The sequence below is a fragment of the Lates calcarifer genome, linkage group LG21 (genome assembly GCF_001640805.2).
Source record: "Lates calcarifer isolate ASB-BC8 linkage group LG21, TLL_Latcal_v3, whole genome shotgun sequence".
Classification (NCBI taxonomy): Eukaryota; Metazoa; Chordata; class Actinopteri; family Centropomidae; genus Lates; species Lates calcarifer.
Window position 1 is genome coordinate 7295603 of NC_066853.1, and position 27962 is coordinate 7323564.

Genomic DNA, 27962 nt, shown 5'->3' on the forward strand with positions numbered 1-27962 from the left:
TACACGTCTTAGCCAGAGTCATTTATTTTTTATATTCTACAATATGAAATATTCAGGTCCCTAAACTTTTAGAGAAATTGTTTAATGTTTTGGGAAACAAACTTATTTACTTTCTTACTAAAAGTTTGATGAGAAGATCAACACCACTCCCTTGTACCACTCACAAGCTACAGCCAACATGCAGTTAGCTGTTTTGCTAAGCTAAGTTAACTGGCTGCTGGCTGTACCTTCATATTTAATGGAAAGATATCGTCACATGTAACTCTTGGGGGAAAAAGTAAATAGGTGTATTTCCCCACAATGTCAAACTATTCCTTTGAGACTTGAGACAGTCTGTTTGTGCAAGGCAGCTTTTTATGGCCCATAGTTACATTTTATGACTAAACAAAATCTAGCAATCGTGTGAGATAGCATCAGTCTTTTCAACAAATTATTATGGGAACAAAGGAGGAAATCAGATGACGTTATACAGTAACAAAGTCCGTGTAGGGAGGAGGCTGGGGTGGATGGATAGGATTAAACCTGGGGGACAGCTGTTTGTTTCCAGTTTCAAACCAACAATCAGTGTTGTTTCTTTTAAACATGAACATTTTATTACCTTAACCATGTGTTTATTATTGTAACCATGATGACAAATATCCTCTGTAACTGTAACATGGTTCTTATTTTACCCGAACTGTGACCTTTCCCTGAACCTAGCCAAGTTGTTTTGGTGTCTAAATTCAACCAAATTTTTACCGTAGTATTGTCACAAGATAGTGGAGTGTGTAATTTCTTTTAGCAGTGATTATTAGGAGTTTATCTGTGGCAAATCTCCTGCTGCTGGGCCCTAATTCAAGAAACACTCGACCCATGTGGTCGTCTCTGCTGGAGGACTTGTAGGTTCCTTTAAATAGTCACAGGACATCTCAGGGGTGTGTTAAAAGTAAGGTTACACTGAGTTGAGCCTTCTGCAGCACTTGCAATGAAGAGATGTAGCATGCAACGCACAAAATGTAGAATGTATAATGAACTATACTTACTTTTGTTGCAGATGAGCCCAGTCCATCCAGGTGAGCACTGACATCGGTCTCTGTTTTCACTACACTCCCCATTCACACAGTCTTCACAGCTCACACTGCAGTCATCCCCAAACGAGCCATCTAGACACACTGAAAAAGAACTGAAAATAAGTCTGTCTTTTTTTTCATAACTTCTTGGTCTGAAGGTTTTGGGAAGAAAATAAAATTAAATTCTCTCCTTTTTACTTTACCTATGTGGCTGTCCAGCCTGAGCTCTCCCCTGCGGTCTCTCTGGATCTCTAATTCTTTTTCATTGTCACCACCGTTGCTACCATCATCATCATCATCACTTTCATAGCGGGAGCGCAGGGCTGCTGTGTACTGCAGGAGCTGAGGAGCCTTGCGAAATAGCAGATCAGGTAATCTGTGGACCTCCAGCTGCTCCTCCTCTTCTTCCTCCTCCTCTTCTTCTTCTTCCAGTTCTCTGCCATACAGCGCTAAACACACCCAGTACAAGATTAGGTTCATGATAAAATGTAATTCTTTTGAATTTACAATTTGGCTTATGTCTGTTTACAGTGACTATAAATAAAGATATAACTGTAAAATTCAGGACTAACTAAATGTAAATGTTACTCACAGATGCAGGAGTGCTGGTCGTGATCCAAGCGGAAGCCCAGTCGACAGAAACACTCGTATGTTCCCAGGGTGTTGACACAGTAGTGTTCACAGCCTGAGGTCTCTGTCAAGCACTCATCAATGTCTAACAGAAGTGTTCACAAACATCCCACAGGTAAGAGAGCGACAGGGTAATAATAGCACAATTCAGGTGTAAACATTGTCTCTGGATAAAAGCTTCACACAGCAAGTTTTTAATGATGATGAGAAGTTCAGTGTCAGACAGGTTGTGCAGGTCAAGCTCAGGTGGACCTTGTAGTTTTTCTCCAGTCAGATGAAGACATGGCTGTTTGTTTCTGCTCATGCAGATTGCATTTTTTGCTGTTTTACCCATCTGGCAACTCTTCAGTGTTCTGTTTTTAGTTTTCTGCTCTGAAATTACTTGGAAAAACTTAATTTCTGAGCAGTCAGTTGGTAAATGTCCTTTTGGAATTTTGTGCCCTGCACAGCTGTGCCACAACATAGAAAACACTTAAAAAGCACCAGACTAGGTAATCTGCTGACAATCCGACAGTCTTACCATCACAGCCACAGCCGTCTGGGTTTAGTCTGTGGCCGGCTCTGCAGCTGCACTCGTAGCCACCCGGGTAGTTTCTGCAGAAGTGACTACAGCAGGACTCCCCACTGATGCACTCATCACTATCTGAGGAAGGCACACAGTGGTACAGAGTTGGTTTCAACAGATGGACAGAAAGAAAGAAGCAGAGAGCCAGAAAGTGAGTGGAGATGAAAGAGGAGTAACAGAAAAAGAATAGAAAGACACAATTGGGAATTAGACTCTGGATAAGAAGAAGCCTCAGACAGAAATTCTTACCTACACAGGTCTTCCTGTCTTGGTCCAGCTGGTAGCCGTGGTTGCAGGAGCAGAGGGGGCCGTTGGTAGTGTGCTCACAATGATGAGAGCAACCTCCATTGTTTTTCTCACAGCTGTTGACGATCTCCATCTCAATGCCTGGAGGAGAGAGGACCAAAACCACGACTACAGTTCATAACCAGAGCTGAAACATAAGACAATGTTGTGGGGTATCTCTGGCTAATGAGGATTTCTTTGGTTGGCTCCAGTCTTGAAATTAGCAGATACACAAAAAATGCACATTGTCATGAAATTGGAAAGGTTATGTTTCTTTCTACTTTGGCAGATGAAACATGAGCGGATTAACGGTAAATTTCCTCATGCTCCTGGTTCATTTGTATGCAAACTGTAATACATGTATTACAGATCATTTTCTTTATTTACAAGATAAATAACATTTTGGATGCTTTGGCGCTTGAGAAAGGATTTGCTCATTTGCACAAAAAAATGTGTTCAATAGTAGTTGAAATTTGTGGATTTTAATTTCTACTGTCTTTACTTACGGTAGCACTGTTTGCCATCAGCACCAAGTTCAAAGCCTGGATGACACACACAGCTGAAGGAGCCCAGCATGTTGACACATCCGTGGGAACACTTGGCACGGCCTGAACTGCACTCATCAATGTCTATAGGAGACAGGTAAAAAAAAAGACATGGATGTGCATGTTCACACACCAACATTACACACTAAAAAACTAAATATCACATGAGCATAAGAAAGTCAAACCATTTATATCAAGATTTATTTGTTTCATGAAGTTGCAAAACACAAGAATGTGTCTCTAGGTCATATTGAGACATATCCAAAGTTCAGAGCATTTCAGAGGTCATGAAACTGATATATGTCTTCTTGTCCTCCAGTCTTTAACTAGAATTTAGTAACCTGACCCTCTTGGCAAAGTCACAATTTGCTCTCAGGACCAGAAAGACCTGGGTTATTATTGTTCATACAGCAACAGAAACACACACGTATGTCGACACAAACAGTTCAAAAACCAACTTAGAAATCTTGTCTGAGTTTTATCAGTGCACAAACACTGAGAGAGTTACAAATGTTAAGGGTCTCGGGATGTTGGAGATCAGGTGACTGAGATAAAGAGAAACTTTTAATTAATAATGCCTTTGTTTGGAGCTGGATTTTCTGACACCAGAGGTTAATGAACTAAACACGCGTTCTGTCACACTGATAAGCAGGCATTACAAAACCTTTCTCCCATATGGTTCTAGGAAATCGGGACGTGTGAAAGATTTCAAAACAGTGTAGCAAATACTTCCTCAGGCAGGAAGGCTTGGGCTCAGATTATGCTGGCTTCACTTCTCCTCCATAGGTGGAGAAAAAGAAATGTTGATGAGCGTCATTTCCAACATCAGCCTCTCAAATCAGTACAGGTCTGTTGTAGTGCAGACTTTCAGAGGGAGGTTTAGTGTGGCTGTAATTTACGGAAAAATCATAAATGTCATTCTCTTAAACTGTAGCACATTCCAGGAGAGGTATTTTTCAGTCTGTTTGATATATCCGCTCTCTATTTTTTTTGGTGTGTGTGTGTGTGTGCGTGCCTGCGTGTGCGCGCAATTCCTCACCTTCACAGTTCTTGGCATCTCCAGCCAGTGTAAAACCAGGTCGGCAGCTGCACTGAACCCGGCCGTCTTCAGAGAGACACAGCTGGGCGCAGCCTCCATTCCTCTCCTCACAGGGGTCCCTCACTGACACAAACACACACACACAGACACACAGACGTACACTAAGATTGTAGCCAGGTCAGCCCAGCAGGTGCCTCTGTGACCCCACCGGTTCGTTCATAAGGACAGTTTTAATTTTTAACACCAGATTAGCATCTAAATTTGACTCAGCCACATGTACCTTCTTACATGTTTCCCGTACTGTGTGAGTCTGGTCATGATATCTGAGCTGAAGATCCCTACTGAAACTAACAAATACATTTTAAAATCCAAGAGGACAAATCTGAATTCCTGCTTTTAACTGTTTCCAAAGTTGCTTCTCAAATTCCTTTCCTCTTTACATTTTCCTACCTTGTACACTAACAGCAATAGCCACTACAGTTCCTTATCTGTGCTGTAATTTGTTCCAATTTATAACCTACCGACAGCCCTGTAGTTACATAAACAAACTGTCAATATTCATGCATATTGCATTTGTTGTCAAATTACTCACATTCACAGTGTCTTCCATCTCTCTTCAGCTGGTAGTTCTTTCGACACTCACATTTGTAGTGATTGTTCCCCATGTCCACACACTTGTGCTCACATCCACCATTCAATACAGAGCAAGAAGTCACAGCTTAAAAGCGAAACAGAAACACACATGGTAAAAAAAAAAGGCTAAAACCCATCTGCCTGGGTAGGATAAAATAGAATAAATGAATGTAAAACTAGTTATACAGCATTTAAAATCTGAACTCACAAAGGACAACAGATCTAATTGAATTTGTTGGCAACCTGAAATGGCTTTAACACCTCAAACTGAGCAGCCGTGTAATTATGGAAAACACTTGGGTAAAGGTTGGAAACTGGAAAATGATATTCAAGCCCGGGTCCAGTGGGTACCCCTGGTTACTTTCTAATGATCTTTCCATCCCATTACTCCTGTGATTTAATGATGTGCCAAATATGAATATCAGCCGTGTGCCTTCTGGGTGCTCTAAACACAGACATGATGACACAGACGGGCTGTAAAACTGAGAGAACGGCTGGCTTTTAACACTGATGACTTCAACAGACACAATTAGCTATCCCTCTGCCTCCATCCTTATCCTTTACCACAATACTAAAGCAGGCAAAGGGAAGCATTAAGACAGAGAAATAAGACTAAAAGAAACCAGGGAGTGCAGGTTTTCAGCGAGTAACAATTACTCTCATTACCTACAGGTTTTATATGGTGCTAAAACTTACAAACCTCATATATCTCCCGTTACTTCATGTTAGAATTTCCCCACTAGACACTGGGATTAGTCACTGAAGCTCTGAAGCACTGAAGCACTCTTGCTCTTTAAAGTCTTATTGTATTCATCAACATACAGATATTCTTCCACATGTCCTCTAAGACTGGACACAGCCACTCTGGAAACAAACTGCAAAGTGTGAATTAAGTCTCCTGAGGACCAGCAGGGACCAGATGTTTATTCCATATGTGAGCAGGCCATTAGCCATTTTCACACATTAGGGCATATGAGAAAATATTAAATGCTAACTGTCAGAGTTAGTAGTTGTGCTAATACATAATAGATAATAGAATACAAAATAATAAACATATAGTTTTTATTCATACCATATGTTGGATTTGACTACTTTTTAAAAAGATGAGAAGATTGATTCCACTCTCGTCTGCTCCTACCCTTTTTTAGTACAAAAATCATGTAGAAGAAATGACAATTTGCAGTTTTACTTTACTTGTCATTGCCGTGAGGTTGCCAGGCAAACAGCAGAGACTCCATGAAAAAGTCCTGCACATAGCCACAACCAGTCATCTTTATATGTTGGTTTTTTGTTTGGATTAACACGAGATAATATGTACTAATTGGTGAACTCTTCATGTGTTGAGAGTTGATTGTGCTTCCCTCAGACAGAGCCAGGGTAGCTGCCTCCAGTCTTTATGTTATGCTAAGCTAGCTAGCTTCATACTAAACATACAGACTGTAAGTGTATCTTTTTAAAATGTTGAACTATGGCTTTAAGGAGAAATCAGCTCTGACCACAGAGTAGAATTTTTCAAACTGCACTTCTGTGCACTATCTGTTGTTCCTCTGCATCACTGAGGGGAACATTTGCAACAATCCTACAATATTGGTGTGGAAAAAATGCAGTATGTGGGGAGGAGTAGAGAGAAAATGGTTACCACAAGTGTAATAAATATTTGTGTTTGGTACTTACCAATGCAGGTCCGACCATCAGCGTGCATGCGGAAGCCTTCGCTGCACTCACAGCGATAAGAGCCCTGTGTGTTGACACATGTTTGCTGGCATCCTCCATTGAGCTCCTCACACTCATTTACGTCTGGACAAACAGATACATATGCATACGTCTTTACATAACCATGCACAGACAAATGCTCATCAAAAAAAACGCTCATTAACAGAACAGAATATGCCATGTACCACAAGACTGCACAGTAATATGTACAGTCATTAAAAATTAAACATGTTAGGAATGTTAGTCTGCCTCTGACTGTGTGACAGATCCATGGACATATTCATATAAATGGCCTCTTATCTTGAGTCATGTTTTGTTTTAAAAACTGAAGCTTAGCTGAACAATGACAGACGGAGAACTTTGATCAGCTGTGGGAAAATTATCCTTAAATGAATGGAAGCTTAAATTGCGCTGCATTTTATGAACAAGATATTTATTACATCCTTCATAAAATCTCACATCCAACTTTGAGGCGGCCTAATTAAACATTCCATCTGCATTGAGCCAAATAAGAGAAAATGAAAAACACATTTTTAGTATTACAGAGCTAAAGAGTTGTAATTGCATAGTTTTGACCAGATCTCAAATTTTTTTTCTCTTTTACTTTCATTTAAAAATCTACTTTCGAGCCTTATACAGTTCAGTTGTCATGTTTAAGCCTCATTATCATGCCTCCCCCTTATTTAATAGTGAAGGAAAATACAAAACGCTTATTGAAAAGTTTCTATTCATTTCTATACATTTCTTCCGATGGGAGCCAGCGTGTGTGAGCAAGATTTGGAATTGCCATTTGCTTTAGAAGCATACCACACTGACCCCATGCTCTGACTCCTGTCGGAAAAAAATACACATTCAGTGTCTTCTTAGTGAATGATGAATGACTTATCTCACTGTGTGGTAGCATGCGTGCAATCAGTTTGTTTCCTGCATAGGAAAGTGTTCCTCTGCAGAGGGTCCATATGTCCACATGTGGGTCAGACTGAAATTCATGTTCCACAGAGATGGAGGCAAGTTGAGAAGACAATGTACCTGAACACTTAATTCAAGGACAATCAGGCTTTACTACACATCTGGACAACACATCACACATCCTCCTAACCTCCTCCCAGTTGTCATCTCTGACTCACAGGGGCTTTTTCAGCTCGCACCAGTGATGACAGAGTAGATGTGTGTTGGGAGGGCAAAAGAGTGTTGTGTTTTTTTTTTGGCACATGTGGTTTAGTTTATTTGAGCATGCAACACCAGTACCTTCATTTAGATTCCTCAGAGGTCAAAGCACTTCCCAAGCAGTGCAAATATTAGAAATCATTTTCAGATAGTTTGCATACATGTGTGTGTTTGTATGTGTGTGTTTATGTGTGTATTCTTTCTGTGAACTCTCAACTCTCTGGCAGACCCGTGGGAACAGCCCTCTTCAAAATGATCTCAAGACTATTTTAATTAGTTTGTGTCCAATAATAGGAGGTAAAGGGAGGGGAGGTGGCGTGTCAAAGTAGAGGCCTTTCGCCAGTAAAAGAATCCCTTTCATACCCTGCACATAGATTAGTGAGATCAGGTTTAAGGAATTCATATCAATTTGTCCAATTTATTTAAACATCTATGACTGTTGAAACAAATAATCACTACACAGCCATCTCTGGAGAATTACATATTCATGAACTGTCCTAGCATTCTGGGCTCTTTTGTACTTTTACACATTGGCAGGCCATTGGCCATTGTAGAGGATCCCTAACATTCAAAACAATAGATGCGGGGGGGTGTCAAGGTTAATATACTTATTGGTCTCCTCATGTGAGAGGCTTTCAATGGGAGACACACAATAGCTGCTTTTCACCGCTGGGTGAGGTGATGTGGTGGTGGTGTCGAAGGTCGAGGGGCATGAGTTCTGAATGGTATTGCGTGACACCGTCTGGCGCTAAGCGGAGCTGCTGAGCTAGCATCTACAACAAGACAAAAGTAGCAGATGAAACAGTTGGGAGTGCAGCTTTGGTGGCAGAAAGAGATTAACAGGTGGTCTTCAGAAGGTGGACAGTGGGAAGTGAATTTACTAAAAACATCTGAGGCTCTCTGGTGTGACAGCAAAACATTATTAAATATATGTATAGGTTTTCTTTAATAATTTCTACCTAAACTAATGGAAAAACAGTAGTATTGGTGCTCCAGTGGACCCCAAGTTGTTAAAATAAGTGGTCTTACTCATCTCTCATTCTGCAGAATGTGATACTGACTTTAAATGTTCCCAGACTGACAAAACACATCCTAAAAACAACTGTTCCACAGGTTTTTTCTGCTACAGTTTAAACCCAAACTTGTTGTCTTTCCCCATAAATCCGACCACACATGTAATTCACATAAAATCCTGTAAAAGAAGAACTTCACAGCTGCTGATGCTGCTACCGTTTGACTTCTCCAGTGGTAACCTCTCAGACTTTAAATTATTACAGAGTGACAGTATCCTGTCTTAAGGGTTAAAGGTCACACCTGTAGCTCTTAGGAACAAATGGTTCTAAGTGGCAAACACTAACTGCATGTTTCTGTCACATGACACAGACAAACTGAGAAAGCATGCTGTCTGAGAAGGTTATTAGAAAGCTGTGCTTGCCTGTGTGGCTGGTTCAGCCCTTTACAGCCTGGAGTCTAGACAGTTAAGTAGGTCCTCAGCAGGTCAACCTAGGCTAGGGAGTTTAAATTGAATGACCTAGATATTTCTGCAAAATCATAAAGGCCATTGAGTTAATTGAAATGGCTGGACTTAACCTCACACAAATTAATTGGATGTACTGTATCTAGAAAATAAATGGCAACCATCACACCAATGTTATTACTCTTAAACTCCATACTGCAAAGGGAATAGCAAAGGGCAAAAGAAGAGGAAGTCCTAAGACAGATATAAACAATGCACGTTTCTCCAAGAAAAAAAATATATATATTCAGTGTACTTATTACTGAAGAGTGTGTCACCACTGCAGGGAAGAGGTGTTTGAGTTGAGTTTTTTTTTTTCATCTGTGCCAAAATGGCTAAAGTTTTTCATAATAAATCAGTTAATAAACTGACTAACAAGTGTACTCTGGTGTAAGTGTTTAATACTACTCAATTTCACACCAGTAGAATAAGCATATAGCGAATTAGTGGCAGTTACCTGACTGAAAATGAGAGTCCATGTCTGTGAAAAAATTCTACAGTACAATGAAATTATTCAAACAAATGTATTGATTTATCAAAAAGATCATCCATCAAATATTTTTCCAAAATTGAAATTGTGCTGACCATCTCATGTGACTGTTAATGGTAATTGGCACTGCACTGTGGTGGAGGCCAGTTCAGGCTACAGATTTATACTTAATTGTACCTGGCCCAAAGAGTTTATGCAGGCCCCCACTAAGCACTAAAATAAGAAAAGAATTAATACCCAAGCCTACATTTGCCACCTGTGCACTATATTGCTGGTGAGCCAATTTAAAGGACCCCTTTGGAGTTTTCTTGTAAACAAATAAAAATTATGTTTACAGTCACTGTTACTCATCAGAACCTGTTATGTGTATTTTTGAGGTCTAGCAAACATGTTAAATGCATTCCCTTCCTCATTAAAGGTGCTATTTATACATTTTTGGTGTTGCAACATAGTCAGCATTAGCATTAACAGCTGTTTACCTACCAGTCCAAAGGGAACAATGCACGTTCAACATCAAACTTCATTCCTTTACTCACTAAGAGCTGTCTACAGTGGTGGAAAGCAACCAATATGAACACTTGTTTTGCTTCTATTTCTGTCACTTCTGTTCTTCTGCAGAAATTAGCATGCTAACCACCTAGCCCCAGCCCAGCCCACCTTGTAATATCACTTGAGAGGATGAAGAAGTAGTGCTGCCCAGATGACATATTCTAACCTCTTGTCTTGTAAAAGCAACAATGGCTGAAGCTCTAAAGCTCTTGGTAAGTAAGTAAAGTGCAGAGCCCATTTTTATGCAATACTCCTTTGTTTACATTCATATTTACTAGCTTGCAGTCTTGTTCTTCCCTGCCTTTGTTGGCATACTGCCGCATTACCATCACCTGCAGATCAGTAAAATAGTGTAAAACCACTGGGAGGAGTATGTATGACATCATCCGCATGCAAATGCTCGATAGCGTTATTCAAAAGTCAATAACTCCACAGAGCACCTTTAATATATATAATATGCCTTACATTTGATATTTTGGACTGGTTTGTAAATAAAACAGGCATCTTCAAAGTCACGTAAATTCATTCATTCAAAAAAAAAAAAAAAAACTCTCTTCCATTCATAAAACAGTACAGGAAGCCCCGGCTGGGCAGAGAGCCTGCTACAGTCTGTCTGTGTTTGTGCACACTAGCTACATCCAGATGTCCATCTTACCGTGACATGCCTTGCCATCTGGCCCCAGTCTACTGCCTTCAGGACACTTGCAGTAGTAGCTGCCAATGGTGTTGCAACAGTACCCCTCACAGCCTCCTTCATCCACTTCACATTCGTTAACATCTGAAAGAAAAGGATTAAAAGGCCAGTTTTGCTAACATAATGCATCATCCACAAAACACTATAACTAAATCAATTGTGAGGACAAAAAGATCTCTTGCCCCCTTTAGGCAAACCTTTCTCGTTCTTTGCAGGGTTCCTTCCTGTTTTGTTTAGTTCTTTCCCTTTTTACTCATTTTATTTTCCCTCAACTCTGTGTAGATCATGACCCTGCTGACTCTCAAGGCAATCTGTGACAGAAATGCTTTGATGTCAGTGAACTGCCAGAGTTAAAAGCCAAACTGTTGTTGGCAAGTCTGTTGCCAATCTTTTAGGACCAGTGCACTTTTGGAGGCAAATAAAAGGAACAAGAGAATCTATAACTTGTATCTTTCCACATGTTGCAGTTCACCAACATAAATGATAAGACCGATAATCTTTTTATATCTAGACTAGAAAAAAACATGATCTGGTTTTGGCCCCTTTGTCACTTTATAAAACATATGCCAGTACTTAAAAAGTGTTGTTAGTGTGTATCTAAATCTAATCAGCTATTAACAAATAAGTCTTATGTTGACCTATAGGAACTGTTTTCATGGTCTTCCCAAATTTCCCATGTTCCTTCCTGTCTCTGGGGGTGAAATGGTTTCCAGGTCAGTGCCTTTTTTAGCCCTTGGCAAAAAAAAAAAAAACAAACCTTGTGCTGGTGACATATAATGACTCCTATCAACTATCACCACCAAAGAATGCCTTTAAAGACAACTTATTCTCTGTTACAAATGGAGAAGCAACAACAGCATAGTGCTAAGATGGTCAGTCTGTCTATTTTTATATCAGACTGATCATTGGATAAAGATTTAAAACAAGCATGATTTGACTAATGTTGCTGCTGTGGTAGTTTTGGAGAGGCATCTGTTTTTCTGGTTAAGTATGTATTTGCGGTAGCCATATTCAAGTAAAAAATAAAAACATTGTGGTTTACTGTGGAGCTAAACAGAATTTTCATGTTTGCAAAACATATGATATGACATTTGATATATTAAAACAGTTCAGCACAGTCTATTCGAGCCTCCCACAGAAACCGATAATACATTTAACAATGTCTTTCTGAATGAGTACTTTCCTAGAAATCATTTCCACCTTAAATTATGATGGTCTTGTGTGAAAAGAAGGAGCAGTTGCGAAATGTTCCAGGACACATTATTCAATCTAATGTCCAAAGGTTTTTGTATGAACCTTATCCTGATCCTTGTGTAAGCTGATTAAACTGCTCTCATTGCCACTGTCGTTCTCATCCACGTGGCAGCGACACAGCCAGACTTTTCACAGATGATACAGTGTTGTATGCCTGGCTTGGAAAAATGAGATGGTGACAGAGAAATCCATTGCACTTGTGTGGACACCCCATGTCAGGGAGGAAGACTAAAGTAACAGAGGAGAGAGGAAAAGATATTTAGTATTTTGTCTCCCATCTGCTAAAAGGTTTAATGGAACCCTTTAGCTGTGCATTGAGCAATAGTTTGTTTATCTTTGAATAACAGGAAATGTCAGAGGCACAACTTGGAGAAACAATTTGGAAAGAGACAGAGACAGAAAGAGATGGGGTTAAGTAGATAGATGCATGCTGTACAGTAACAAGCTGTTTGGCAGCTTGTTTGTGTAGATTAAGAGCACATGACAAATCAAGGTCTGCGTTTATAATCATGGCATATCTAATGTCACTGCCTATGGCTCCTCTCTAATAAACAAGGAAGTGCGGCTGATCATTACCAAGCTCCTAATTAGGGTTTTTAACGTTTGTTTAGGCTTTGTGGGCACAATAGTAGCACTACAATGTCCCAATCCCCAAATCTCCTGGTGTTTAGGTATTTAAGCAAATGTTAATCTAAAGCACATACAGTTAAATGCATTGCCAATAAGGAATAGCCAGCATAGATGTGCTCCAAGGCCCCTTGGGTAAAAACCTGAAAACAATTTCTGTTTTAGATTTTAACATGCTAAACAAGGAGACTCGGAGCATTGCCAGTATTCCCCTGTTGGTCTATTCAGGGACTTGTCAGTTATGTCGACACCGTATTTTATCTGTTTCTTAAGCCAGATCAGAGGAAGATACCCATGTAGCAACAGACAACTAGGACAGTATTATAAACAGATATCAGAGGATGAAAAACAGCCCCTGTTGCTCAGATAAAATATTTGATAATGTCTCTGTCTCCATAAATGTGCACATGAATAAACATGCAAAAAAACACTGATTTAAAAACAAGTATGTGACTATCTACGTATGTGGGAGGCACTAACTGATAATCGCACAAAACCACAGCACTCCATTAGGGCAAAATTGTCTCCAGCTGACCGTGTGAGATGCATTACTGATTCTCTATTCAGATAGTTTTAATAGACGGGATGCAAAGTAGTTTTAAACAGTGGTGCTGAATTTATTACAACCACATGAATTTCCTATACATCCGCTCTGTGCAGTGAAGAAGATATAAATGCGTTTTATAGAAGCAAATGAAGTAAACAGACCAATAGGATGAATATTTCTCTCCTACAGTAGCTATTCAAGGGAAATAATATTTTTTTCCAGATTTACTGGCAGGGATAAGATACGATAAAAGTAGCACTATGAAGAAGGATTTAATATGTTGTTAATTTGTTATGTTAAACTGTTGGTAATTTGGCCTCTGTAGAGTTCTGCAGGACCTCAGAAACTAAGGATGGGTCGCCATATTTTTTTTTCAGGCCACACCCACACTTGGTTTCTAGGGGCAGGCAGGGTTATCTGGTTCATCTGGAGAGACACAGTCTGTTTCAGGAATTTCTATAGAAGATAATGGAACACGCAGATTATTACAGATTCAGGTTTAGCTGTCCCTCTGGTCTAGCTCTTTGTGATTGTCTTTACCTAAACTGACTTGTTAGAATTGTATGCATGCAATTTTTTGTAATGTGCCTTGTTTCTTCTTTTCTTTTCTTTTGCAATGGATAAATAACTGGCAGAGTGACACTGCTGACTGCAGCTTCAGCATTCTTTTCCCTGTCCTGGCCTCCTGTGTTGCATTGCCCTGCCTTAGCCTTTACAAGCATTTACTCATGTAGTAGTTCAGCATTCAGCACATTCTCCTTCACGGGGGTGGGTGGGGGGGTCGTCTAAGAAACGTTCTTCCTAACCCCGAAAAACATACTCACATACACACAGTTGCACACAGAGAAACAACCCTGTTCTGCACTTTTCATTAAGTCATAGGGAGGGGACGAGCCCTTAACCTCAGTGCCCTGCCCCCTTACACATTGATCCCGCAGCTCCTGAGAGCCCTAATGAGTGCTCCATATCAGCTCAGGGTCATTTGCCATCACCATCAAGCCAAGTAGAGAGAAAAAACAAATTTGGAGAAACAATCATTCAATCCCTGTCAAGGCATTTCAGAATTTAGTTCTGGGTAACATAATGTTTACACGGCAGAAAGCCCATCACGTCGTCATGGTTATTTATTTCTGACCAAACTACACTTCCAGAACTCATTATCCTTCCTAAATATAACCTTTATTTTAACTCTGACCTCAAATAAAACTTTTACCTAAATGAAACCTCAAATAGACACACAAATCCACACAGTTTTGTGATCCAGGTTTCCAAATTTGACCATTTTTCACTGTGCGGCTTGGCCTTTCCTGAAAGTCATCAGTTACACTCTATGTCTTTGGCCTAACCAGACCATCATCAAATGAACTAAAAGTGCTTTAACATGAGAATTAAAATAGCTGACTCGTTAGTACAATGACTTGTGCCAAACTTTGACTGAAAGATTGAACCATAGAATGTATCATCATCTGAGAGAGGGACAGTGCTATGAAGATAGAATGACGTATATATATATATATATATATATATACATATATATATATATATATATTTAGTGAACATAAGTCTGCTGTTCATTCAGCCAAAAAATACCCCAGTGGTTTCTGTGCAAGAGCGGTGGAGAATGGAGCTTATTAGGAGCCTTACACAGATTTATAGCAGGGCAATTATCACTTTTCTCTGGATATAGAAATTACAAGAGAATGAAAATCATGAAAATGTCACTAAAATATGCAGAAATACAGTTTTACATTGCTGGATGAGATCTGCTAGATAGATTAGCTTTGATGACAAACTTAGAAGAATCCTCATGGTATCTGCACATGTTTTGAGTGATATTCAATGACTTTTAAGACATCTTCAGACCTTGAAAAGAAAGATTTTCCCTGTAAGAAGAGCTGAATGAAGGATTTCTTCTTGTTGCTTAATCCCTTAAATTAAAAAGCATATCGACCAGGGCATAAACACTGATAATAAACACTGGCAATAACACCTAAACATCAACAAACAGAACATCCTTTCAGAAACTGACATATTAAGTCACAGATGCTCGATCAGGTTTGTTTTTCTACAGTCTATGAACATTCACAGACTTTTAGTTTACGTGTTCTAAGCTTTTAACTATTTTTCTCATTGTTGTCAATAAAAAGAGTAGAAAAGTAATCATAAATTCTTCCAGATGGGACACAGTATTAAAACTTCCCCTCATGTGGAACAGCACCTCTCAGTTGCTCACTGTGAACCATGACCTTGAGTGGTCTGTTGCTTTATTAACCCAGTATATATGAATACACATGTAGCCATAAACAGCCCGCTTGTCGTCTCTCTCTCACCCAGAAACATTCAGATTAACTGTGACCCACACAACACTGGAGGATTTTATTCATGGGAGCCATGACTATTTGACTGAACAGCGTTACTCTTGGCGCATGTTGGCATGAAGATCTCTGCCTTGGTTCAGCTGTCGTGCATTCAGATGTACTACACAGGCCACCAGCAAATACCGCACATGGATACATGCATGTAATTATTTCTGTCAACCTGCCCGATGTCACAAAGGGACCTTTCATCCTCCAAGATAAAAGGTCTCAAAAGACAAAATATGGTATTATTTAAATAAGTTCAGGCCTTTTCCTTTATGTGGCTTACACGCTCATCTTTATTCCTTTAGCAAAAATGCTTTTATTTCTGAGGTTTTTGGGGGTGAAATTCCCCCATGATTTGATATCAGGCATGCAGTCTATGTACTTGTCAGCCACTCTTGTTTGAGTATATGAGCAACACCTAGTATATTAAAAATATTATAAAGTGCTGTTACTCTCCTAAACTAAAGTGCAGCACTCCCTTTAGCTCCAAGTCCCCTGATACCCAAACACCTGCGGCCTTTACCTCGATATTTACCATGTGCACCAGTACTGACTTCCTCATGTGGCCTCTGAGCCTACAGAATCTGGCTCATCAATCTTCATTTCTATGATGGACTGACAGGACAGATGACACACACCACTTACCTCAACACAGAGTCATTCTTTTATGAACTTTGGAAAACCCTAACCTTGTGCACGTCTTCTCCATCACTTTTTAATTCAGTCTTTATCCAACTCACCATTAGTGCTGTCTTATAAGAAAATATTGTCTTTCATTCAATTCTGAGAGACTATAAAGTTATTCATATTCATTCCTCGAAAAATATAGTTCAAAGCTCAGAATCAAATGGAAAGTGTTGGTCTCCTGTTGGTTTATGAATGGGGGTGATAATGGTTTCCCATCAGGCAACGGAGAGAACACACAGCTGGTCGAGCGCTCTTGTGTTCTCTACAGGCAAACATCAGCCACTGAGACCTGATCCCTGCTTATCTCATTATGTGTTATTGACATTACTTGTCCTCTACAGTACAGAACCTCCCCTTTCCGATTTCTCCAAGGACCAGTGCTCTTCCTGTCTCCAAGATAAAAAACTATTTGAAGTTCATGGACATTAAATCAACAAATGTTCAACTACGTGTTCATTCCACTCATGTTAAAAACATTAGACAAAGAAAGTCAAGATCAATAACTGAATCAGCAGGCCTGAACCGCATGGCATGTCTCAGCCCTGTTCAGTGAACGTGGAGGTTTAGATCTCAGGCTCTGTGCCTGTAAATGATACTCAAACCTGAAGTGATTTACTGTTTCTTCCTCACTAAATGGAATTTGAATCTCTGGCAGAAATGATTTGTATTTCCTACATTCTTCAAGTCCTCATTCCCACATTTCTATTGTAACAAATGGACACAGAGAAGGAATGCAGCTTACCAAACTAATAATAACATTGTCTTTGTCTATAATTGCAGATGGGCTGGCAATGATCATTTAAGAAGAAAGCCTACGTCCCTCATAAAATCTACATCTCAACGGTAAGGAGATGCAAGCTTTTTTATTTAACTGAAAATGACACATTACCAAAAGTAGACAACATATTAAATAATACAACATCTGCTCTACAAATAAACCAAAGGGGGACAAGTGGGAACTGTTGTGACAGGAAACATTCTTTGATTGTTCTTTTGAACATCAAAGGGAATATTGCTGGAGAGCCAGATAATAAAGCTGTAAAATCACTGCTGTTTGGCTGTGGGCTCTAATAATTCAGTGCTGAGATGTCCCACCTGATGATTTGATAGGTTCACTCCCATCTCCCATTTCCTTTGCTCCATCCAGTTTTGTGAATTTCATTTTTTGACCTTATCATCAGCCAGTGATATGTTCATTAATCTACTCTGAGAGCTGAAAATGTGGGGCCACAAAACTTCTTGTGTATCATGGTTATTTTGCTGCAGCTTCATTGCTGCTATAACGTGTGCATTTACAGTTTTGTTTCTATGTCTTTGCGGTTGCCTTAGGGAGCACCCAGTGGCATACACAAGGTTTGATGTCATGTGTGCTTGGTTTGGGTCTAATTATCTAATCTACCGCTGCTCCCAGTTCAGGGTGCTGTTACTTATGTCAGTATGAATGTGGATCACTGTGGGATGGCACTGTCAGTCAGTCGACCGCAGATTACCATAGATATTGTACAGACGCTGGTGATCCCCAGAGGATGAATCCTACTGTCAGTAGTAATCCCCTGACTTTTTATCTTGGGGAATGCACAGTTAACATCAGACAGACATCATCATGCTTATTCATGTACACTAGGATTTAAACCAGTAACAACAGATACATATATTTGTATATCTTGGGACAGTAAGTGACTGCCATGACAGAAAGTTTGTTGCACCTTCTGCCCACTATAAAGAGCATTGAAGCAGAGGGAAGAAAAGTCTGTCAAGTGCCGTTAGGAAAAAAAAAGGGCCTATGAGACCTAGACCAAAGGTCATTCATGGACAGCTGAGGAGCTTAAGGAACCTGTCACAGAGAGGAAAGTGAGCCTCAACAATGAGCTCAGTAGCAAACAGAGATGAGACAAAAGTGTGATTGTTTTCAAGATGTTGCATTGAATGAAATGGACAGCTAACTTGAGAAACAATGCAAATCAATCATAGCTTTCAACAGTTAGGAAGAATGCCAATTGTCTTTAGGTCATCAATCAAGTACATAATAATAGAGTCAAGAAACACAGAGTTAGTGTTTGAGTGTTTTGAGTGCTTTATTATCTGTTGGATGGGTTAAAGTGATTGATCAAGGTGGGAACTAGCACTGTGAAAAACTATGTGTATTTCTCTGTTTCTTCACAGTGCAGTGTGTATGTGGAGAACCATTTATCCTGCACATTTTGGACCACATGGTCGCATGCTTTTACCACCTCAGTCCAGCAGCTCACATGTTTCCCATTTGTCCAACACAGAATTTATGCTCTAACATAATAAGGATTTTCAGAGACTGTATAGTTTATGATTGAAGCTGGGACAAAGTTTCTTCACTTGCCGCACACATATTTTTCATCTCTTTCGTTTTTATAGCATGAATAAAACTTAATTTGTTTCCTCACAGCTCAGCATAAATAACTTGAATGATGAACACCGGGCGCTGCTCTATTTTGTGTTTCATACTTTAACTCTGTGGATACAAGTTCACTTACTCTATTAACTTAGTAATTAACAAATTTGGTATTCTGAAACAACATATTAAAAAATAAGTTAATTACCCCAACATCTTAATTGGAAGTTTAAAAAAAAAAAAAATAGAACTGCAAACCTGACCTGAAAGTCCTGTGTTAACTGTTTGCCATGTACTGTATCTCCAAGAAAGCCTCTGTCAACTCTGTCCTTCTACATCTGGAAAAGCCATTCCGGTTTAGTTCGCCAACAGATAGGACAGAAAATGTCTTGCACAGAAAGGATGAAACGTGGCTGTGGATTTATGTGCCTTATGTTCTGCAGGTATGAGACTACCTGGCGTTTCAAAGCAAAAAAAAAAAAAAGAGAAAACAAGACTTGGGGCTGATTTCACAGACATCAGTTAAGCATGATTCATGCCTAGAATGACTGTTCTGTAAAGATTGCCATTGAAAATTGATTTTAATCTTGGACTAGACATAATCCATGTCTATATCATGAAATAACATCTAAGTCAATTTTGAGTTTCTTTTGTTTCCGAAAAACATCATGTAACATAGGCACTCAGTTACACAGTTTCAATGCTATTTGCCATTGTCAGAAATGTTGCCATTACCCAGTCCCCCAGATACATAATATAGGTGCCTGTTAAAGCATTAGTTCACCAAAAAAAAAAATCATCCATCTTGTTGGCAGCCTCATGTTAGTGTAAACCTGGTAAGGCCTGTATGTCTATGATAAGCCTTCTACAAAACAGCAAGAGGGGAAAACTGTGTATTCCAAAAAGAGCAAAAAAATTACAATAAAACTCCAAAAAGCTCACACTGAAAAACAATCATCTTCTCTCCCTTGTGCTATAGCCAAACAGCTGCAGTATGGGTTCAAAAGTCAGATATTTATCTAGTGTTTAGATGGATGAAGGTCAAAGGCCATTATCTGAAGCCTTTAGTGAAGTGAGGAAGATTGTAACATGTCTACTTGAAGGATTCCACCAACTACCCCTCATTCACAAGCTTATTTTCCTCAATCTAAGGCTACATGGGCATAGTCAACCTAAGCTCAAGGAGGATGAACTCCTTTAAACTGAGAGTGCCCAGCTGCTACTGTAGGAATCTCAGAGTGAGTCTTGGGAGCACATGGTCAATCACACAGCCCATTAGCTCCAACCCGCTCAGCATTAACCTGGTAAACAATGGTGCCTTAATGCATTTGCAGAGATGAGGGTGTGCTTGTTTAGCGTGTGAGAACTTCGCTGCCATATGGCAGCCATTAGGTCCCTAATGAGCTTCTTCCTCTGATAGTAATGCTAAGCATGTAGCACTCGCGTTGCCCACTGTGTTCTCCTGTCAGGCCTTCAGACCTTCAAGCCTCTTGGCATAAAAATCCTATGTACACAGTGTTAATGGCAGATTTGAGGAATGAAAACAGGAAGGGGAGGTACACAGGACTTAAAGAAAGCAATATTAGCAAATGACAAGTGAATACTGCTATCTTAGACTCACTATTGAACACATCTATGTTTATCTACAGGAAGAGTCACACAAGCCTGGGAACACAAAATCTCTACTGTTCAGCTGCTTTGTTTTTGTCTATACATCCTCTCCTTGCATTGAGGATCTCTCATCCCTGTTGTAAGATGGATTCATTATTGGTCACAAGACTTCAACATCAGTAATAAAAAAAAATAATGCTGAGAGTAGAACAGCTGTGACTGAGATTGAATGTGGAAAAAAAACCAAAATGTTTTTGTAATTTATCACGGCAGTTTTGGTTGGAACAATAAGCCACCTGGCCTTTTAAATCTTCCCAGAGGAAAAGTTTGTACTTCAAATTCTGTCTACACTTTCAGTATGGCAGATCCTTATCCAGACATGGCAAGAAAACAATTGATGAATATTTTTTGTATTAAATTTTCTTGTTTTTTCCTTTCTAATTTTTCAACTGAACAACCAAATGAGGGCTCTTGTTTCACAGCTGCTGTTAAGTGGTTTAGCAAAGTTTGTATCCATTACTGAAAGTCCTGATCTGTTCTGTGAGAAGCTTCAGTGGCTTTTAAGTCAGTATATGATTGCCTTTAGTAATATTTTAAAAATGTTTTACCTATATGTAGTTCTGGGTGTCAAAAGAACATGTTTAGGAATAAAAATACAGATTAGTCAGTGATTAAGTTCATACTACACCAGTCCAGCCAACTTAAAAGGGATCTGTTCATCTCTGAAGGCTTACATTGTTAATATAATTTTCAGCTAACCTTTTCAGTAACCTCCATTTTAAAAAAGGGCAATCAGAGCTGCTAGCCAAAGTAAAGCTGTCAGAGGTAATCATGAGGTCTGTGCTGCAGTTCTTATGAAAACAAAGAACATCATGACATCCACTCCTCAAAAACCTCAGCACCATAGTGGATAGCAACTAGATTTTGGTTAAAGAAATCTTTGAAACTTGACCAAAACAAACAATAAGGCCTTGCCTTCATTACAACCATGTGGCTCCCATCATATCTTAATTCAAAACATAGTCTGCTGCACACTTTTGACACAATTCATTCCTCTAATCCGTTAACTGGGACTTTAGATTGGGGACCAGTAGCCAGAGTTAAACAGTGCTAAGACCAAGAGAGTCTGGTGCATACAGTAAATGTTATTGCAAATGTAATTATGTCTTCACCTCATTCACTGACAATTGTTCAGCCTGGAACTGTAACAGTGCTAAAAATGTGTCCTTTCCTCTCACAGCCAAAGAAATACAAGGGAAAATAGACGTTCAAGAGGCTCGTGTTACTCAGGAGCCAAAACAAAATGCTTATAATTGACCTGGAGCTCTGCAGTGGACCTAACTGGATGGAAAGACTCGGAGAGGATAAACTCTGTGCATGGTATGGTAGTTAACTTAAGGTGGAGAGTTCGTTCCAAACCTGTAAAAGACATCACTGTTTCCTAAAGTTGTGAGAACAACCACAGGAGCTACCGAGACATTGTCTCTTACACCTTGGTTTTCATAACAGAATTGGGCTTAACACCACAGTTTTTACCAAATTAAATCTACGTCTAGGTTTATTTACATTTCTTCAGCAATGTTTTTGTTGTAACCACACCTTGAATTTTTGACTCAACTGCATCTTTGAGCTTAATTACTTCCAGAAATCTGAAAGAAAATATAGTTTCTTTCCACTTTGAAAGACAAATTCTTTCACCGGCTCTCTTGTTAGGGTTCAGTGCAGGAGCAGCCATACCAGTAAAATTAATCCTGGACAGATTTTTTCCTTCTGTCCAACAGAGAGTCACAGGATTGTATTATATTACTGCCAAAGACAGGAGCTCAATCTCTAGCTAAGGTTCTTATCAGATCATCAGATCTACACCGATCAGCTGCAACATTAAAACCAGTTACTGGTTAAAATGTTTTAGCTGAACGGTGTATATATACAGTACGTACAGATAGATATAGATAGATTAACAGTATACAGTTTGATACACAATACCAGCTGAAAACTTTTCCAGAGTTTTCTCAAGATGCAAGTAGTTTTGAGCTACATTAAAAAGCAGGTGGAACCTGTCTTCCAATATTCAGATTGGAACGAAAGCTACCTCAGAAAACCCAGATTTGCTTACTTTATGTATATCCTCATATTCAGCATTAGTGAGATGTTATAGCAGAAGAGAACTGTACACTATAAATCACAAAGAAGAAAGGTCTCTGCAGCATCTCCAGAGACCTCCAAGCATAACACACAAGCTGAGCCCTGGTAGTATAAATGGCAAGAGCAACACCTGTCTAGCGTATATTACAAAAACTCTAGTCTTTCAGTGCCAAAATTACAGACATAACACAAGAGACTGTGAGGAGGAATGCCCTGAGGATTTTAAATCTAGAGCCCTGAGTCAGCATCTTTTCCCCCTGTGTCCCCCTCCTTCTAAATTCTAACAACCCTGCAGAAGGAGCCACTGGTTTGTGGTCCCAGCTCCTTGCTATATTACTACATTTCATACCATAGAGTTGAATGTAATCAGAGATAGCTGCTGTTGTGTTATAACCATTGCATATTGAGCAAGCACTTAATGAAGTGAACTAAGTTTAATGTTTCATCCAGTGGAATCAGTAACATATTTAATGTAATATCTGTTATTTTATTTCAAATTGAATGTGCTGAAGCACAGAGCCTGAGGTACAAAACACATGTAACTGCCCAGATACTTCAGTCTGGACTATGTTTACATACATGGACATACACAGAGACAGGTGTGTTTAATTTAATAGTGGAGGGAACCAATCCTGTCCAGACATGAGCTCAGTGATTGAGGTGAGAACTGAGCCTACGGGAGACAACCCAAGGTCCTGGGGATTAAACATTCAAGTTCATATGAAGAAAGACGATTCCCATGTGAGAAATTGTGATTTACATTGCAACTGTAAAGTTTTTTGCAGAGTTCCCAGGAGAGAAAGACTAGTGATAACACTGTCCATGGCACTTTTATTGGTAAAAGTAATTTCTTAAACAATAAACTCTGTTTGGACTTTGGTGGTGTGTCTATGCGTGTGCACATTCACAACCCGAATTCAACCCTTTTCTCTTAAAAGCAAGAAATTCCTAATAACTGCTGACGTCGTTAGCTGTCTTATTACATTGCTAAAACCTCCAGTACAACAGGATCCAGTCTTAGACACTGTCCATAATCACTCTTCTATAAAGTGCTTTGAGAACAGCCAGACTTCTTTAGTGAGGACCAGATGGTTTCTGTCCTCACACTGTTATGTGCCTGTGCTCTCTTAATTTCATGCAGACCCACGCACCAATTTAACCAAAGCAATGCCTAATCCAAGGCCTAATAGAGTGAGACAGAGTGGCATTCACAAGCAGGAGTAAATGCAACTATTACAGAGCAGGCTCCAGTGTCTAAGCACATGCTTGGACTGTGTTCAGGCTGTTTATTACCTCACAGTGTCAACACCATGGCCTTAGTGTCAGTGGCTGACATACATTTCCACGGATGGTGCCTTCTGTCTCATAGCAGAGATTGGAAGCAGGTGGCCAACCGGCCCCCACAACACACAGTGGGCTCTACCACCACAACTTGGCAGAAGTACCAAAGAGAGTAACATTCAAGAAGCCAGTTGATGATGAGTGCTGAAAAGAAGCGGGGAGAGAGAGTAGGGCATGGATTCTTGCTTGAACTATTACCAGACGCAGCCTGTTCTTTAACACTGCTCACAGTGTACATTCTCCCTCTGCTCTAGAAACTCTACCTGAACTGTGCTGAAAAGGCAAAGCTGATAAATTGTCTCTGCAGCAACCCCTCTCATCCTTCATCTTATGATATACTGTATCAACTATGTGGAGCACGAAGTGTTAATAGTGACAGTGAGTAATCCAAAAATAAAATACTGTAACCCATGAGATCTACTTTCTCTGTACCAAACTTGGTTGCAGTTCAGGTCAAACCTTCTCTACCTTCAAAAGAAACACATTCTTTAAACTTAGTAACTGATTTCTTGGCCATTTGGGGGCAGCAAAAACAAGCTGTAAACAAAACACTGTTATATTATCACCTTTTAAATTGATACTGTGGACTTTGTTAGCAAATAGTTGCCAGCAATGCAGCAGATTTGGAGCAAGATTGTAATTTATTTGGAGTCTTGTTTCTGTCCAGCTCCAATATCCACTCTCGTTTTTGGCTTTGTTTTTGGTCTCCACCAACTCCAGAGGGAGATATCTGATTCTTTACACTGTGTTCACCAGCAAGTTGCTAACTGGTGCTGATTAGGCAGTCTACAGTGGACCCATAGAGCTTTTTCATCAACTTTTCATAGCAGCACAGTTGCACGCCAGACAATGAGCTAAAGGACAGTACAGAGCTCTGTGGAGCTGATAATTCGCTCATAATTGTCAGAATAAAAACATCAATATTACCTGCTTTACTTTCATCTTAAATCAATGCACATGCAAATGCACAGGAAAAACACACACCTATACTACACTCTCTACAAAAAGCTGCCTTTGAATGACCTGCCCATTGGGATGAAAAATGCTAAAATACAATACAGTAACACTGAATAAAATAAAATAAAATAAAGTAATTCTCTTGAGTAAATTTGAAAAGACTGATTTATTGATGCTGTGAAACGGCAGCTCACATGCACTACATCAAGCTTCAGTACAGGTGCAGCATATTATCAAGAGAGAACAGACAGAAAGGCAGACTGAGATGCCAAATACTTACACGCTGCAATACTAGACATTACATGCAGCAGGATTACTGTAAGAGCACATGGGAAAGGATAAGAACATGCAGGAAACACCATATAATAAATCTGATGACACCTGGTGAAACATCTTCATAACCAAACATCATGTCCAGTTGCCTTTAACTTAATACTCGAAGATAAATCTACAGAGGTCAGCGTTCCTGCTTCTCTACTGTATCTGCTCTTTCTCTTTCATTCATGAATCACATACAGGACAGTAATAAGTCTGTCACTGTGGAATGTAAAAGCTCACTGCGCAAATCTAATAATGTACAGGGGTCCCTTGTGGAATCTTGGTGGCTCAGTTCACATACAGATATCCAGGTTTGCAGGTTTCTTTTGGTAATTTGGTTAAGTTGGAATGTGCCACACATGTCTAATATCCACTGTACAAACACACACAGTATGCTGATCTTGCTGTTAATTCTGTCCATCAAGGAATAAATCAAAATTTTTGGGAATGGCCCATTGCTCAGTTTACAGGTTACGCGATGAGACACAGTATGTGTTTCTACTAAAGTGTTTTATATTTCAATTCAAAAACACTTTCTATGTAATGTTGATAACTACCTTATGAGATGCTACAACTTTAAGATAATACTAGTGGCCTAAAATCACTTAAATTGTGTGTGTTAATAGAAAGCCTTGGACCAAACTATCAGGGATGATTTTCACATCTATGATCTGACTGTTTAATGGATGAGTTTTCCAAATTTTCCAAAGACTCTGTATAATCATCCTGTAATCTTTTTAGCAGTTAAGGGACAAATGTCAACTGTTGACACTGTTGTGCACTATAGTCTTACTGTGGCTGGAGCTTAGGCACAGCAAAAACACATGTTGCTTTTATAAAACAGTTTGAATCACTCTAACTTGAAGAAATATTGAGGAAAAGCTAATAACAATAGTTCTTATTAATGAAAAGAGGAGAATATAGCTAAAATGTCAGATTATTTTAAATACCTGTGCTCAAACCCTTAGAACACAGAATTATCAGTGCTTATATTTGCCTCTGTATTCAGCTAAGGTACAGTGAAGGAAACTGGCTGAACACGGGAGCTTGGCTGACTCTTTCCTCGTATAATGATTCTGGCAGAAGAGTGAGGATAAATCTGTCTTGGGATATAAGAGATGGAAAACTCTTTCACAACAAGAGAAGAGCAAAATATGAGTTCTCGTTGTGGTGGATCGAAGCACAGGATGTGAAAGAGTGAAAGTAAAACCTAGAGGAGTTCTGATTAGATCTAATATCTTTATCTGTTCTCAATCTGTCACTCCGGTGTGTGAAAAGCAAAGAGCCCGTGTCAAAACAAACGGACGGGAGAGCTACCTCTGACAAACAACGACACATTCCTGTGAAATGTCTTTGCAAGAGGAAGGGCTGTTTAAAACCCCTGGCAGGCAGGTCCCTCCTCCTGGGAAAGTCAAGGAACCAAACGGGAAAGCCTCTGCAGTGTGTGTGTTTGTGTGTTTGCAAGTGTGTGGGGGGTAGGAACTAAATATCCTCTGTTCATCATTCTGTCTCTGCAGGACTCTTCCAAAACACTAACAACCATCCTCCTGTTTGCCGGTCAACGTAGACCACAGGGGTTTGGACAGCAAGGAAGAACAGACAATGCTCAGAGACAAGAGTAAGTTTAAGTGTTAACCATTTGACGATGACAGATCTCAGGTGAGACTATTCAGAATTTGACTACCTGCACCTCTAAATCTCACTAATTAACAAGTTACATGTTATTTGCTTAATCCTGTGAGCAGCTGCCACGCAACCTGCAGAGGCTCCAGGAAGTTACTGCTTCCATCCAAGAAACAGTCCAGCACTTAGCCCCTTGTAAAACAGCATGTTGTCTTTTTTTCAGTTTTTGTGCAGGTTAAACCAATGAGAAACACTGTATTAAACAGTGAGCTTAAAAATAGTGGTAGGGTGATTTTGTTACTGTTTAACTGAGTTTAAGAAGCTATTTCTCCCTTTTTCCAGTCTTAATGCTAAGCTAAGTTATGTGAAGCTTCAGCTTCATTGTACAGATGTGAGAGTGGTGTTGATCTTCTCATCTAACTCATCACCACAAAGCAAATATGCATGTTTCCCATTTCCCAAAATGTCAAATTATTCCTTTAAGTTACTTGCCACAACAAAAAGCTAATTTGGGTAATCTAATGTCCGTGTGTATTGAAATGAAGAACTACTGTTCCTGGAGTGAAATATGGTCATATGTGACAGGAATGTGTTCTACATTTTTACTTCCTCAACCATATGAAACCAGAACTACAGATATCCTCATTAACGTAGAGTTTTTACAGACTGGAGGCTCAGCTAGGTTAGCCACAGCACTCCAGGCTGCAGCCTTCAAAGCAAACCATTCCTCCCAGAGACCACTTCTTCTACCTTTAACTACCCAGAGACCCCCACATAGCAGCCTCGTCCAATCACAGCTACACTTCAAGCTCATTTTGCTTTTGCAAAGTGAAAGCATAAGGTCTAAACTGGGCCTATTAAAGCTCTAACAACATGTTGTCCTCTGAAGTTAGTTCACTGACTGACAAAGCTGCGCTCAACATATTGCTGCATATGGAATGGAATGGAGCATTCAGGTATATAAACATTATCAACATATTTTTTATTTTTTTAAATCTTGGTAAGTGGTTGGGTTTTTATCTGCTGGGGAGTCACACTCACCATACTGGCATCGCGTCCCTTTGAAGCCCAATGGACACTGACATATCTGGTCTTCAGTCTCTGCACACCAGCCTCCATTGAAACATGTATTGGCAGCACAAACCCCTGTAGATACCACATATCATAGGTGATGTTTGTGTCTCTTAATGTGTGGATGTATGTAGCCTGTGTGTTTGTGTATCTGTATCTCTCCATCTGATCACAGCTA

The 27962-nt window shown here is 39.6% G+C and overlaps 1 protein-coding gene across 1 annotated transcript in view; it reads right to left on the reverse strand.

The window, feature by feature from the left end:
- megf6 (multiple EGF like domains 6) overlaps window positions 1-27962 on the reverse strand; it is a 56977-nt gene that overhangs the window by 26622 nt on the left and 2393 nt on the right. The window contains exons 4-14 of the mRNA XM_018681133.2: window positions 27755-27859; window positions 10837-10959; window positions 6421-6543; window positions 4706-4831; window positions 4114-4236; window positions 3036-3158; window positions 2494-2631; window positions 2200-2322; window positions 1642-1764; window positions 1253-1498; window positions 1023-1151 (exon numbers count right to left, since the gene is read on the reverse strand). Coding sequence (XP_018536649.1) covers window positions 1023-1151; window positions 1253-1498; window positions 1642-1764; window positions 2200-2322; window positions 2494-2631; window positions 3036-3158; window positions 4114-4236; window positions 4706-4831; window positions 6421-6543; window positions 10837-10959; window positions 27755-27859 — 1482 coding nt within the window. The remainder of the gene's footprint in view (window positions 1-1022; window positions 1152-1252; window positions 1499-1641; window positions 1765-2199; window positions 2323-2493; window positions 2632-3035; window positions 3159-4113; window positions 4237-4705; window positions 4832-6420; window positions 6544-10836; window positions 10960-27754; window positions 27860-27962) is intronic.